General features: G+C 40.4%; 1 protein-coding gene across 2 annotated transcripts in view; it reads left to right on the top strand.

Annotated features, from left to right (window-relative positions):
* Nucleotides 1-15,259, top strand: part of LOC308557556 (ceruloplasmin) — a 77,396-nt gene that overhangs the window by 19,801 nt on the left and 42,336 nt on the right. For both annotated transcript variants that reach the window (XM_081138109.1, XM_081138110.1), the window contains exons 5-9: nucleotides 3,163-3,417; nucleotides 4,477-4,648; nucleotides 10,604-10,743; nucleotides 11,875-12,027; nucleotides 13,744-13,958. In XM_081138109.1, the coding sequence (XP_080994235.1) occupies nucleotides 3,163-3,417; nucleotides 4,477-4,648; nucleotides 10,604-10,743; nucleotides 11,875-12,027; nucleotides 13,744-13,958 (935 nt within the window). The remainder of the gene's footprint in view (nucleotides 1-3,162; nucleotides 3,418-4,476; nucleotides 4,649-10,603; nucleotides 10,744-11,874; nucleotides 12,028-13,743; nucleotides 13,959-15,259) is intronic.

A 15,259-nucleotide genomic window follows, 5' to 3' on the forward strand; every position in this document is an offset into this window, starting at 1 on the left:
GTGGGGTGTTAAAGTCCTCAACTATGACTATGTTGCTGTTGATCTCTCCCTTAAAGTCTTTAAGGTTATTATTGATAGGTCCTTATTTATTTCCATTTTAATTCTTTATGCCTATATTTCTCTCTCTATTTCTTCTTATTACTGCAGTCCCTTTGACATTTCCTGCAATGCTGGTTTGGTGGTGGTAAACTCCTTTAGCCTTCTTTTCTCTGGGAAGTTCTTTATTTCACCATCTATCTTGAATGATAGCCTTGCTGGGTAGAGTAGTCTTGGTTTCAGATCCTTGTTTTACATTACCTTGGATACTTCATGCCATTCCCTCTGGCCTGTAGAGTTCCTGATGGTCAGCCAACAGCTTATGGGAGCTCCTTTGTAGGTAACAGATTGCTTTTCTCTAGCTACCTTTAATGTTCTCATTTTGACTTAAATTTTTGGCATTTTAATTATGATGTGTCTGGGCATGAGCCACATTGGATTCTTCTTTAATATTCTCTCTTTGACTTAAATCTTTGGCATTTTAATTATGATGTGTCTGGGCATGAGCCACATTGGATTCTTCTTCCTTGGGACTCTCTGTGCCTCCTGAACTTGTGTAACTTTTTTCTTGACTAGGTTAAGGAAGTTTTCTGCCAGTATTTCATCAAACAGGTTGTCTAACCCTTGCTTGCTTTTGACCTCCTCTGGCACTCCTATGATGTGAATATTGTTGCATTTCATGTTGTCCCACAGCTCCCTTAGACAGTCCTCCTGTTTTTTAATTGTTTTTTGTTTTTGGATCTCTGGTTGAGTGATTCTTCTACCCTGTTTTCTAATTCACTGATCCTTAGCTTCCTCTAATCTGCTGTTTATTCCTTCCAGTGTATTCTTTATTTATGCTATATTGTTCTTAATTTACTTCATAGTTTCTATATCTTTTTTCATGCTGTGGAGCATCCTTACTATCAGTATTCTGAACTCTATACCTGATAGATTGCTTATCCCCATTTCATTTAGCTCTTTTTCTGGAGACTTCTTTTGTTCTTTCATTTAGGGCTTGTTTTTTTGTCTCCCCATTTTGGCTGCTTATTTGGGTTTGTTTCTATGTATTAAGTAGGTCTGCTGGGACTCTCATTCTTTTTTGGATGGTCTCTGGTGCAAGCCAATGCCAGATGCAGTTTGTGACTTGCCTTGAGTACCCTGTTTGGAGCTATCAACAATCCAAGGCTTGAGGTCCCCTCTGTTGGGGCTGGATGCATTTGGATAGGACCAAGATGCATACCGAAGTCTGCTTTTCCAAGGCCTGGGTCCAGAAGCAGCTCAGGCAAAGACTCAAAGCACTCTGAGGTCTGCCTCTGCCTGTAGGCTGATGAATCTGATTCTCTTAATGAGCCTCAGGCTGTAGAAACTGCATGGGGTAAGGTGAGAGGTTTTCCAGCAGGGTGGGGCAATTGCTTCCCTTCGGGCAAAAGCTGCTTAGAAGGTAAGTGTCTGCCTCTGAAGTATGGTGCAATGACTTAGCACAGGAATCCATAGGGGTGCTCTCTGAGCTCTGTCTCCAGAGCCTATAACTCTAGATTCTCCTCACACAGCTCCAGTCCACTCTGACCTCCCTCTGCTGCAGTCCAAGGTGAGTGGCTGCACATGAAAGTTTGTGCTTTGGCTCTTAAGAGGGTGCCTGCATTTCCAGCCGCCTCTCCCAGACAGGCAGAAACCCTGCTGCTTTTCACAGCCAGATGTTATGTGGGCACCTTTCTCAGTTCTGGTGCTCTTGGCTGGGAAGCCAAGCCTGTGGTTTAGCCAGAGTCCTCAGTGGGAACCCCCACAGCTGAGATATCCCTCGGGACCTTCAGCTGCTGCCTGCGGGAGCCCAGCCAGCCCTCTCTCATGCCTCTGCACTTCCTGCCAGTCTCTATGTAGTCTCCACTTTTCCTCCTTGGTTATGAGGGTGCTTCCCAGCTTGTCTTCAGTTGCAGTTGATTATTCAGGATGGTTTTTCTGTATTTTAGTTGTAATTCCAGTTTGGTCCTGGGAGAGTGTCAGTGTAGCCTCCACTCCGTCCACCACCATCTATAATCCTCCTTGAAATGTTTTCTTTACTGCTTAGGCTTCTCTTTATTCTCAGAGACCAAATAATGAACTCAGGGAGATTTTTCTATCATTCAGAATTTGCATTAGAAATCAAATCCCATAACACCAGCTAGACCAGTAAGTTTTGATTTTTGTTTTCTGTTTTTAGCTTCGTCAAAATAAGCTTTACTAAGAAACTGAGAATACAAAAATAATTGTGCTGCCAAAACAGAAAATTAAACTTACTAAGAAAGTACAGGTTTCTGTTTCCAACTTTTGCTTATTCTGGCTGAACAATGCTCTTTCCCTGCTTTAATTCTGCCTTCTGTGTCAACAAAAACAGATGTTAGAGAAAGATACTTGAAATTCTAGTCTGGAGAGGTCTGGCTTGGTCCTTCAGGTGCTTCCAGAACCAAATTCCATTTCTCTCCAGAACCACCCAATTTGAACAGTGACCCTAAGTTTCTTCAAAGGGCCTCAGGCCATTCTGCTTCTAAACTTTTAGGTCTTTGTGGCTCTGATCAGTGGTCCCTACCACCCTTCCCCTGTATTTCTTCTTTCCTTTTCCATATCTCTTCTAATTTTGTCTTCCAGTCTTTAAAAAAAACCCAAATATACTTTTCCTTGTGTTCTTATTATAAAAGCAACTTATATTTACTGTAGAAAATTGGAAAAATTCTGATAAGCAAAAAGAAATCATCCATACTACCACCACCAACATAATTAATGATTGATTACTAAATAACCACCAGTCTTTTTTCTATTCACCGTATGTGTGTATGTTTTGTGCATATGCACACATTTGCATTTACAAATAAACACACATACATACCAAGATGTATAGTTTACAACAAAAAGGAGCAAATGGGCTTCACCTCCAGTGTTGTGTTCATCTGCTAGTACTGTATTGACAAGAATCCTGAGGCTGCGTTCAGGTCCAAAATGAAAGAGTGCTGTGATCAACTAATAATGTCTGATGTGGGTATGAGAGAGGGAGGAATAGAAGCATATGTGTTAGGTATTTTCTATCCCAAATTGATTTATTTCTACAGAGGTAACTGTCACTATCCTGTGCACCAATGACTATTAGTCTCATCCTCTACTCTTGACTTATAGCTGTGAATGGATATGCTTTTGGAAGTCTCCCAGGACTCTCCATGTGTGCAGAGGACAGAGTGAAGTGGTACCTTTTTGGTATGGGTAATGAAATTGATGTGCACGCAGCTTTCTTCCATGGCCAAACATTGACCAACAAGAACCACCGTGTGGATACCATCAATCTCTTTCCTGCTACCCTTGTTGATGCTTTTATGGTGGCCCAGAACCCTGGAGAATGGATGCTTAGCTGTCAGAATCTAAATCATCTGAAAGGTAGGACTTCTTTACCTGAAATTAGTTGTAAGCTAAAAAAAGAAATCATGTCTCAGTTACACTACTAATGGGGTAATCATCAGGAATCAGAAACCAAAAGCTAAATATCTTTGGAATGATAGGAAATTTGAACTGGTAACTTAATTTTATTCCTATGATGGTATGCATCATAATGTAATAAAAAAGATGGAAAGACTAGAACATTTATAAAGTAATGAAATTTCAAAATATCTTAATTTTTGGAAAAGAGCAATTGGTCCTGAAAACATAGTGCTGCCCTAATAGTATAACATTGTATATAGTTCCTCAGCTTTGAAAAATACACAATATTGTAAACACCATAATGTTTATATATTGTGCTGAAAATTTGCCTGTTTTTTTTATTTGGTTTTATCAAATACAGCCAACTTTGTTTTTTATTTGAGTCCAGCTATTCCTTGGTTTAACTTGGTAAATCTCTTCCCCATCTTTTTCATATAATGTGATAAAACATTCCTAGTTTTTGAAAACTGTTAGTTTGCAATACTGATTTCCTGAAGAAATTGGGTTTAATCTGAATCTTTGGGTATGTTACTTTGACCTTCAAACATAATCTCACCTATCAAATGTGACCTTGGCAGCAGAAGGCCCAGCACAACAGGTGCACAGCCATTCTGTGTGAGAGAGCAATAATTATAGACGTTCATTCTGTTCCACCTCCACTACCCCACCCTACCTCTTAAAATATGGCAGAGCCCCTCTTCGACACTTATCTATTAATGTGTCTTTTTCTCATTGAAACACCTCCATGTGAAAGCCTACAGAAACTGGTACCATATTTTTGAAAACACGACTGATAAATATCTTCCCTCTATGTTGTACAGAGAAGTCTAAGAAAAACTGCTTTGATTTTCCATCAGTAATAATTTATTTATAACTGCTTGCTTTAGTTTATAATATTGTTTCTAGATATCTATTTCTTCGATTTCCATCTATCATTTCACCAGCAGTGTTTTTACAAGGCAGCAGGACAGAGAAACATTGGCTCCATTATCACATCTTTTCCTGTGTGGTTTTCAGCTGGTTTGCAGGCCTTTTTCCAGGTACGAGACTGCAACAAGTCTTCATCAGAGGACAATATCCATGGGAAGCATGTTAGACACTACTACATTGCTGCTGAGGAAGTCATCTGGAACTATGCACCCTCTGGCATAGACACCTTCACCAAAGAAAACTTAACAGCACCTGGAAGGTAAGTCAGAAAAAAAGACTATTATTTTAAAATATGCCTCCCCCTAAAAAAATCATAAAATGTTCATTCAGCAATTAAAATTTTAATTGGTACCTGAAATTGAGTAACTAAGCCGCTCAATATTTATTAAGGTATGTGCGATGAGTCCAAGTTTGAGAACTATGACTTTTGAGTCTTGAGTCCATGAATAAAAGATTTAAAACAGATTTGAAAGTTATAAAATGCTTAACAAAATCCTAAAAAAACACTCAATCCCATTAGACAGATTAATTCATTTGTTTTCCATTTCTGAAAGCACATCATTGCACAATCCAGCAATATTAAATACATTCACAAGGTTGTACAATCATCAACACTACCCATTTCCAGAAATTTCTCATTATTCCAAGTAGAAACTCTGTTCCCATTAAACAATAATTCCCTAACCCCTAATAACTTCTACTTTTTGTCTTTATGAATTTGCCAATTTTAGGCACCTCGTACAAGTGAAATCAGACAATATTTGTCCTTTGTGTCACTGATTTCACTTAGCAGAATGTTTACAAGGTTCATCCATGTTTTAGCATCTATCAGAATTTCATTCCCCTTTAAGGATAATATCCCATTGCATACATACACCACATCTTGTTTGTGCAGCTACCTGTTGATGAACAATTGGGTTGTTTGTTGTACCTTTTGGCTGTAGTGAATAATGCTGCAATGAACATTATAACACAAGTATCTGTTTAGGTTCCTGCTTTTAAGTTTTTTAAGATATACACCTGAAATTGCTGAGTCATATGGTAATTTTATCTTTAATTTTTTGAGGAACTGCGGTACTTTTTTGCACAGCAGCTGTAACATTTTATATTTCTTTTTTTTTTTTTTAATTTTATTATTGTTTAAAATAATACAGAGGTCCCTTTTTTTCCCCAATGACCCATTCCACCCTGTTCCTTCCCCCTCCCCAGTCCCTCTCCCCACCATTGTCCGTGTCCTTGGGTTGTGCATATATGCATATAAATTCTTTGGTTACTCTCTCCCCCTCCACCCACCCGCCTTCCTCCATCCCTCTGACATTCATCAGTCTCATCCATGCTTCCATGTCATTGAATCATTTCTGTTCATCAGTTTATTAAGTTCTTTAGATTCCACGTATAAGCGAGATCATGTGATATTTCTTTCCCTGCCTGGCTTATTTCACTTAGCATAATATTCTCCAGGTCCATCCACACTGTCCCAAAGGGTACGAGATTCTTCTTCTTTACAACTGCATAGTATTCCATGGTGTGAATGTCCCACAGCTTTTTATCCACTCATCTACTGATGGGCACTTGGGCTGTTTCCAGATCTTAGCTATTGTAAACTGTGCTGCTATGAACATCGGGGTACATGTATTCTTTCTGATTAGTGTTTCATGATTCCTAGGATACATTCTTAGGAGTGGAATCACTGGGTCAAAAGGCAGCTCCATTTTTAATTTTTTGAGGAAACTCCATACTGTTTTCCATAGTGGTTGCACCAGTCTGCATTCCCACCAGCAGTGCACTAGGGTTCCCCTTTCTCCACACCCTCGCCAGCACATGTTGTTTGTTGATTTGTTGATGGAGCCATTCTGACAGGTGTGAAGTGATACCTCATTGTGGTTTTAATTTGCATCTCTCTGATGATTAGCAACGTCGAGCATTTTCTCATGTGTCTCTTGGCCATCGGTATGTCCTCTTTGGAGAAGTGTCTATTTAAGTCCTTTGCCCATTTCTTAATTGGATTGTTTGTCTTCCTCTTGCTGAGTGCTATGAGTTCTTTGTACACTTTGGAAATTACCCCCTTATCAGATTCATCCTTGGCAAATATGTTTTCCCAGACCATGGGGTTCCTTTGTATTTTGAGGCTGTTTTCTTTTGCTGTGCAGAAGCTTTTTAGTTTGATGTAGTCCCATATGTTTATTTTTTCCTTTGTTTCTCTTGCCCTAGGAGATGTATCAGTGAAGAGTCCACTACGTGGGATGTCTGTGACTTTACTGCCTATGTTTTCTTCCAGGATTTTTATGGTTTCGTGACTTACATTTAAGTCTTTTATCCATTTTGAGTTTATTTTTGTGTATGGTGAAAGTTGGTGGTCTAGTTTCATTCTTTTGCATGTATCTGTCCAATTTTCCCAGCACCACTTATTGAAGAGACTGTCCTTATTCCATTGGATACTCTTGCCTCTTTTGTCAAATATTAACTGACCATACTGGCATGGGTCTATTTCTGGGGTCTCTGTTCTGTTCCATTGATCTATAAGCCTGTTGTTGTACCAATACCAGGCCGTTTTGATTACAGTGGCTTTGTAATATAGTTTGAAGTCTGGTAATGTGATCCCTCCCACCCCGTTATTTTTTCTCAAGATGGCTGCAGCTATTCGGGGTCTTTTTTGGTTCCATATAAATTTTCGAAATGTTTGTTCTAGATCTCTGAAATATGCTGTTGGTATTTTCATAGGAATTGCATTAAATTTATAAATTTCTTTGGGTAGTATAGACATTTTAATGATATTAATTCTTCCAATCCATGAGCATGGTATCTTCTTCCACCTGTTTAAATCTTCCTCTATTTCTTTTTTCAGTGTCACGTAGTTTTCTGAGTACAGGTCTTTTACATCCTTGGTTAAGTTTATTCCTAGGTATCTTATTTTTTTAGTTGCAATGGTAAATGGTATTGCTTTTTTAGTTTCTCTCTCTGAAAGTTCATTGTTGGTGTATTAGAACGCCATTGATTTCCAGATGTTGATTTTGTATCCAGCTACCTTGCCAAATTCGTTTATCAAATCTAGTAGTACTTTGATGGAGTCTTTAGGGTTTTCTACGTACAGTATCATGTCATCTGCAAATGACAGTTTTACTTCCTCCTTTCCAATTTGGATACCTTTTATGTTTTCCTCCTGTCTGATGGCTGTGGCTAGGACTTCCAGTACTATGTTGAATAAGAGTGGTGAAAGTGGACATCCCTGTCTTGTTCCTGTTTTTAACGGAAATGGTTTTAGGTTTTGCCCATTGAGTATGATGTTGGCTGTAGGTCTGTCGTATATGGCCTTTATTATGTTGAGGTATGATCCCTCTATTTCCACTTTGCTGAGAGTTTTTATTAGAAATGGGTGCTGGATTTTGTCGAATGCTTTTTCTGCATCTATTGATATGATCATATGATTTTTGTCCTTCATTTTGTTTATGTGATGTATCACATTTATTGATTTGCTGATGTTGTACCAGTCTTGCATCCCCAGAATAAATCCCACTTGGTCATGATGTATGATCTTTTTAATGTATTGCTGGATCCAGTTTGCTGGTATTTTAGTGAGGATTTTAGCATCTATGTTCATCAGGGATATTGGCCTGTAATTTTCCTTCTTTGTAGTATCTTTATCTGGTTTTGGGATTAGGGTGATGCTGGCCTCATAAAAAGAATTTGGGAGTTTTCCCTCCTCTTGAATTTTCTGGAATAGTTTGAATAGAATAGGTGTTAATTCTTCTTTGAATGTTTGGTAAAACTCTCCTGTAAATCCATCTGGTGCAGGACTTTTGTTTGCTGGGAGTTTTTTTATTACTGCTTCAATTTCATTAGTTGTTACTGGCCTATTCAGGTTTTCTCCCTCTTCTTGATTCAGCTTTGGAAGGTTGTATGCTTCTAGGAATTTGTCCATTTCCCCTATGTTGTCCAATTTGTTGGCATACAGTTGCTTATAATATTTTCTTACAATCCTTTGTATTTCTGTTGGATCAGTTGTTATATCGCCTCTTTCATTTCTGATTTTATTTATTTGGGTCCTCTCTCTTTGTTTCTTAGTGAGTCTGGCTAAAGGTGCATCAATCTTATTTACCTTTTCAAAGAACCAGCTCTTGGTTTCATTGATTTTTTTGTATAGTTTCTTTAGTCTCTATGTCATTAATCTCTGCTCTGATTTTTATTATTTCCTTCCTTCTACTTCCTCGGGGCTTTTCTTGCTGTTCTCGTTCTAGTTCTTTTAGTTGTTGGGTTAGATGGTTCATTAGATCTTTTTCTTGTTTCTTGAGATAGGCCTGTAATGATATGAATTTTCCTCTCAAGACTGCTTTCGCCGTGTCCCATAGGTTTTGGGTTGTTGTCTGTTCATTTTCATTACTTTCCATGAAGTGTTTGATTTCTTCCTTGATCTCCTTGGTAACCCATTCATTGTTTAATAACATGCTATTTAGCCTCCATGTGTTTGAATATTTTTGAGTGTTTTTATAGTGGTTGATTTCTAGTTTCATGGCATTGTGATCCAAGAAGATGCTTGGTATGATTTCAATCTTCTTATATTTGTAGAGACTTGACTTGTGCCCTAACATGTGGTCTATTTCTGAGAATGTTCCATGTGCACTTGAGAAGAATGTGTATTCTGCTGCTTTGGGGTGAAATGTTCTATAAATGTCAATTAAATCCACCACGGGGCCCCTCAGGGCCAGTCACAGATCCCAGCCTCTTGTCACCCGGGAGCTCAGGGCGGGAGGGCTCCTCCCCTCCCCTGAGCCATGCAGATTCAGCGTTTTCTGGGGCTCAACACAGTGCCCCACAGGGAGGCAGGGGGTCCCCATGTGCGGGTGCTCAGCGTAGTCCTCTGGTCCCTCACCACTTGGGTGCCACAGGCCTTGGGACAGCCTTCCCTATGGTCGGCGCCCCGAGCACCAGACGCCAGTCCCAGACGCCCTTAGAGGCTCTGTTTCCTAGGAAGGTGCTGTCTCCTCCCGGACTCACCGCTCCCCTGGGTCCCTCTGCCCTCCGCGCGGGGCGCTCCTTCCCCTCTCTGCTCCGGGTGTGGGGTCCCCGCTTTTGGATGCCATCCGCAGGGCTTTGCAGCCTCCAAGCCTTCAGGCTTGGAGCCCAGCACAGGCTTCAGGGGGGACTCCCCCTTCCAAGGGCCCCCTCTCTTACCGGACTCCGTGATGGTTCCCCAGTGCTCCCCACTCGCACTCCGTCCACTCAGGTATGTTTCTCTGTTTTTTCAAGCTGGTTACGTAGGATTTTAGGAGGAAATCAAGACCGTGGCTGGAGCGGGGCCCTGCTGCCTCTCACAGGGCCGCCATCTTCCTCTCTCGCCAACATTTTATATTTCTACCAGCAACATACAAGTGTTCCAATTTTTCCATATTCTTGCCAACACTTATTTTCTGTGCTTTTTGTTGCAATTAGCTATCCTAACGGGTGCAAAGTGGTATCTCGTGGTTTTGATTTGCATTTCTCTTATGATTAGTGATGCTGAGCATCTTTTCATATGTTTATTGGCCATTTGAAGAAAAGTTTATTCCAGTTCTTTGCTCATTTTTTAAATTGGTTTGTTTTGTTATTGTTGCTGATGTTTGGTTGCAGGAGTTCTTTATATATTTTGGATATTATTCCCTTATCAGATATATGGGAATATATATCTTTGCAAATGTTTTCTCCCGTTCTGTAGGTTTTCTTGCCACTCCCTTCATCACGTCCTGTGATGCACACAAGCCGCCCTTTGCGCACTTCTGATGACTTCCACAGCCTCGGGCCATTCTTCCAGCCCCAGTCTTCCTTTCCTACTGTCCATTGTGAGCTTTCAGAAACATCAATGAGCTATGCCACCTCCCTGCTTCAAGTCTCTGCTCAAACGCCACCTCTTCAGAGAAGCCTTGTTTGCCCCTCAACTGCTTAGAAAGGTTAAGCAATTTACTCAACCACACACAGGTCAATAGCTGAGCCTGGCTCTACTCAGGTCTATGGCTCATGAAGCAGAAATTTAAGACCCAGGCTACGCTGATATCCAGATTCACTGGCTCTCAAAACAGCATCTCTGGCCTAGCTAGTCCTGCCAGCTTCTGTTTGAGTGTTAGTGACTCACGGGTAATAATTATCTCTAAGCACTGGTCAGAACTCTCTTCAGTTGGTATCCTAGGTGAAGACCTGCTCTCTATTCTTTCAGCTCCAGCACTAAACACTTTTCCTTTGGCAGTGCTTCCCAGGTGTTTTTTGAACATGGTCCTACGAGAATTGGAGGCTCTTATAAAAAGCTGGTTTATCGTGAGTACACAGATGCCTCCTTCACGAATCGAAAGGGGCGAGGCCCTGAAGAGGAGCATCTCGGCATCCTGGGTGAGTCCGTGCAGAACATAAGTGACCTTTGTGCTCTTGCCCTGAGCTACACCGACCTCAGAGAGAACGAAGACACTAGGGATGCGCAAGAGCCGACATCAGTGAAACGCAGCCGCCAACTGCTTTTCCAAATGTAGGTTACCAGTAATAAGTCTTCATCATTAAAAACCCTGCCGGCTTCAAATGGCGATTCTTTTTCTTCAAAGAGGCAAGGGGGTTGTGTGTTTAGGTGACGTTGTTTAAACAGACAGCGAAGCTATCAGCCCCTGCCCTTCGCTGAGGATACCTTCCCTTAGAAATAAACTCCAGGCTCCTAACGCGACAGGCTGGGCTTGTCTTAGGCCCTCCGTAGGCTGCCCTCCGGCAGAGCCCGGGGACCGGTTCTTGCTCGGTGGCTGGGGCACAGTAGCAGAGAGGGTGGGTTCCAGCCGTCCTCACCTGTCACCTGTTAGCTGCGTGGCCTTGGAGAGTGCTCAGCATTCTGTGCCTGTTCCCTTCCAATAAAATGGGAACAATAATGACAATAACAGTCCCTACCTCATAAAGTTGTTGTAAGGGTTAAATGAGTTAATTCACATAAACACTCAGAAAAGCACATAACCCTAAATAAGTAGCGTTTTGCATATCACATAAAGTGGTCGTGTATTACATATCTGTGGTTTATTCTCTACGTGGTGATCATTTGAATTTCGGTGATGGGAATTCACAGCAGTGTTACTCGTCACATCCAAGACGGTTGGCGTTACCTCCTTTGCGTGCTTGAGGTTTATAGCAACCCCCCCCACACTCTTAATAATAACACATCAGGCCGACCGAAGATGGGGCTGAGGAGAGCACAGACACTCTGAATAGCTTTTTATAGATGCAGGAAGCCTGTGAACTGACTTGGATAAAAAGAATAACAAATTTCATGAACCTGAAGCTGACTAACAAAAAACCCCTGCTCATCTCTTTCCAATCTCTCCACATCACTGGATAATGGGCTTTTAAAACCCAGGCTTTCTATTTGCTGCAGATAAGCATGTTGCTCACAGTGGTTCTTGTCCAAGGACAGGCCAAAGAAAATAACTGTCTTATATATTCTGGATGTCACATACCAAGGGAGGAAAATAATTCTCTCTTTGTCCCTAGGTCCTGTCATTTGGGCAGAGGTGGGAGACACCATCAGAGTCACCTTCCATAACAAAGGAGCATATCCCCTCAGTATCGAGCCAGTTGGGGTGAGAGTCAGTAAGAGCAACGAGGGCACGTACTATGCCTCCGGTGACAACCGCCAGAGTGGACGTGAGTACAGCCCTCTGCCATCACCACCGTTTAACAGCCTGCTGTGTGCTCACCTCAGGGAAACTGCCCCCTCGAAACGGAAGGCAGGACTTCTGAGAAAACTGCCCAGACACCATCAGGAGCAAGTACACCTCTCCTCCTACCATTTCCAGATGGGTGGTGGAACTTTGTCCATTCTTAATTGGACGATTAATGACAATGCCGGCAGTAACGTATTTGAATTATATCAATTATACATTTCTGGAGCACTATTGGGGTGATTTTTAAATTTTAAAAATGTTCTTGCAATTATAAAATATTAGATACACATTTTAGAGTATTTGAAAAATCTAAATAGGTATAGCCCAAAATATTATCCATAGTTCAACCACTACTATATTTTTATATAATTCCTCTACCCTTTCATCTGTGTATATCTAATATATATATATATATATATATTAATATATCTTTATTGATTTCAGAGAGAGGAAAGGAGGGGGAGAGAGAGAGATAGAAACATCAATGATGAGAGAGTCATTGATCGGCTGCAGCCCACAACCCGGGCATGTGCCCTGACCGGGAATCAAACCCCGATCTCCTGGATCCTAGGTCGACGCTCAACTGCTGAGCCACACCTGGCAGGGCTCTAATATATTTTTTAAATTGGTTGAGGTTGTAGTATATAAATATATTTATCATACTTTGTACCCAGAGTTTGTTTTCTTAGCATTATAAGCATTTTATAAATATAATTTTAATGATACAAATTTTCCATCATATGGATGTAGTTAGGTATTTTTGTATGTCAAGGCTGACCAATAAAGACTAGTGGCTTTGCCACCACCTGCAGTGTCAGTGCAGGCAAGTTATTCTGTCTTTCTGGCCTCAGTTTCCTCAAGTTTAAAATTGAGAAATTTGAACAGGATCACCAACAAACTCTTTCAGTTCTAAAATTATTTTCAGCTCATGTCTGTTCAATAGAAAATTCATCAATTGCCTCCTATTTCCAGGTGTTGTTCTAGCTGATAGAAATACAGAGTTAACGCTTGCCTTCGAGAAGGTTAAGTTCTGTTTGGGTGGGGTGGGTGATACACACAATATAACATGAAAGGTGCCAGAGACATTGTTAGGAGCTGTGAAAGCACAAAGAGGGGCACTGTCTTAGTCCGATCAGGCTGCTCTAACTAAATACCACAGACTGGGTGGTGTATAAGCAAGAGACATTTATTTCTCACATTTCTGGAGACTGGAAGCCTAAGATCGGAGCACGGTTAGGTGAGGGCCTTCTTCTGAGCCTCAGGCTTCTTATTGTATTCTCACCTGGTGAGAGGGCTCAGGAGCTCTGTGGGGCCTCTTTTAAAAGGGCACTAATCCCCTCCAGGAGGGCTCCACTCTCACGACCTAATCACCTCCCAAAGGCCTCACCTTCTAACAACATCACATTGGTCATTAGGATTCCAGTATGTGAATTTGGGGCAGAGGAAGATAGAAGCATTCTGATAGTAGCAGGCACCGATCTCAGACAGAGGTTTAGAGGAGCTTCCTGGAGGAAGTCACACCCATCAGTGGTGACCTGACGCTGGAGCACAAGTAGAATTTCATTCAAGTAAGATTCCATTCTAATTCATAAGGAGCACAAAAGTGGGTTATCCTAGACTAAACCCAGTCTACTTTGCAGTTCAAATCACCACATTAGAAAGTGCACTTAACCTCACCAATGTGCCTTTCCCACAGGTGTACCTCCTCCTTCAGGCTCCCAGGTGGCACCCAAAGAAACATTCACCTATGAATGGACTGTCCCTGAAGAAGTGGGACCCACTTACAAAGACCCTGTCTGTCTAGCTAAGATGTATTATTCTGCTGTGGATCCCACCAAAGATATATTCACTGGGCTTATAGGGCCAATGAAAATATGCAGGAAAGGAAGTTTACATGAAGATGGGAGACAGGTAAGTCCAATCAGGGAAAATGGAAATGATTTCCAAGCCCCTTTGAACTATCATTATTATAAGGAAAAGTCTGTGTTTTCTAAACATAATGAGGACTCTATACATGATGTTTATTATAACTTTCTTCAGGCTTATAAGATCTGTATTATGCAGAGATTCACTAGATTCATTCAATTATTCCAAGATGAGTTGGAAACAAAATTTTCCTTGGAATCTAAGGTTTTGTATGATACAATTAGACTTCCACACACATAAAAAAATCTACTTATTAATGGTAATAAGTCATTCAACAGTCACTGAGGAAAATATTGTTTAAAATATTTTTTAGGACAGAGAAAATGACCCTTTGACCTAGAAATAGAAACACCTAACCCCATCATTGTTTTTATATCTAAAGTAAATATTTTAATGTAAACTTTTAAAAGATAGGGACTTCTTTGAAAATGCCTTTGATAAAATTACCACATCCAAAAATCATCATAATAATTCCTTAATATCAGCAAATTTGCAATGTTTACATTTCCCAATTGTCTTTTAATTGTTTCAAGTTTATTGAATGAGTACCTAAATAATTCACACATTACAATCAGTTAATATGTTTATCAAGATTTTGCTTATTTTTTTGTTGCAAGTCATATATCCTATAGAAGCTTCCCATGTCTAGATTTTACTAAATGCCTTCCTGTGGTATCACTTAACATCTTTCTTTCTCTTTCTCTCTATTTCTTATAAATCGGTGGCTAGATATACAAGCTTGATCAGATTCAGGTTAGGTATTTTTGTGTGTTTGGTTTTTGTTTTTGGTAATACTACCTCATGTGTGGTATTGGATACTTTTATCAGGGAATAGATACTATATAATTTTCTCATAACCATTTTATCAGCCACTGATAACCATTTACAATTAGGTTATAAACTAATCAGGCCCTGCACTCTAGTAACGTTCGGATTCCATCATTCCTTCTTTGTTTATTCTATAAACAGGAACTTCCCTTAATGGATTATTTGCTTACCTTGAGGTACATATTATACAAGTAAGAAATAACAAATGCTTGATTCTTTCCCTTTAGTTAGCCTACTTCAAAAGGTCTTAACAGTTTCTTTTTAAGTACTATCGTGAACTCATGGATTTAAGCGTATTTGGTGGGTTCCAGTTCACTGCCATTATGCTTATTTTTCCTATTTTTTGCCTCTGGAGGGACTTGTTCAGGTAGACTCCTTCACTTTCACATGAACTTGGTAGCCTTTGAAGCTCCTTTGATTTCTAGTACAAAAAGCTATTTTAGATTTATATTACACAT

The sequence above is a fragment of the Miniopterus schreibersii genome (assembly GCF_964146895.1).
Source record: "Miniopterus schreibersii genome assembly, chromosome: 5".
Lineage (NCBI taxonomy): Eukaryota > Metazoa > Chordata > Mammalia > Chiroptera > Miniopteridae > Miniopterus > Miniopterus schreibersii.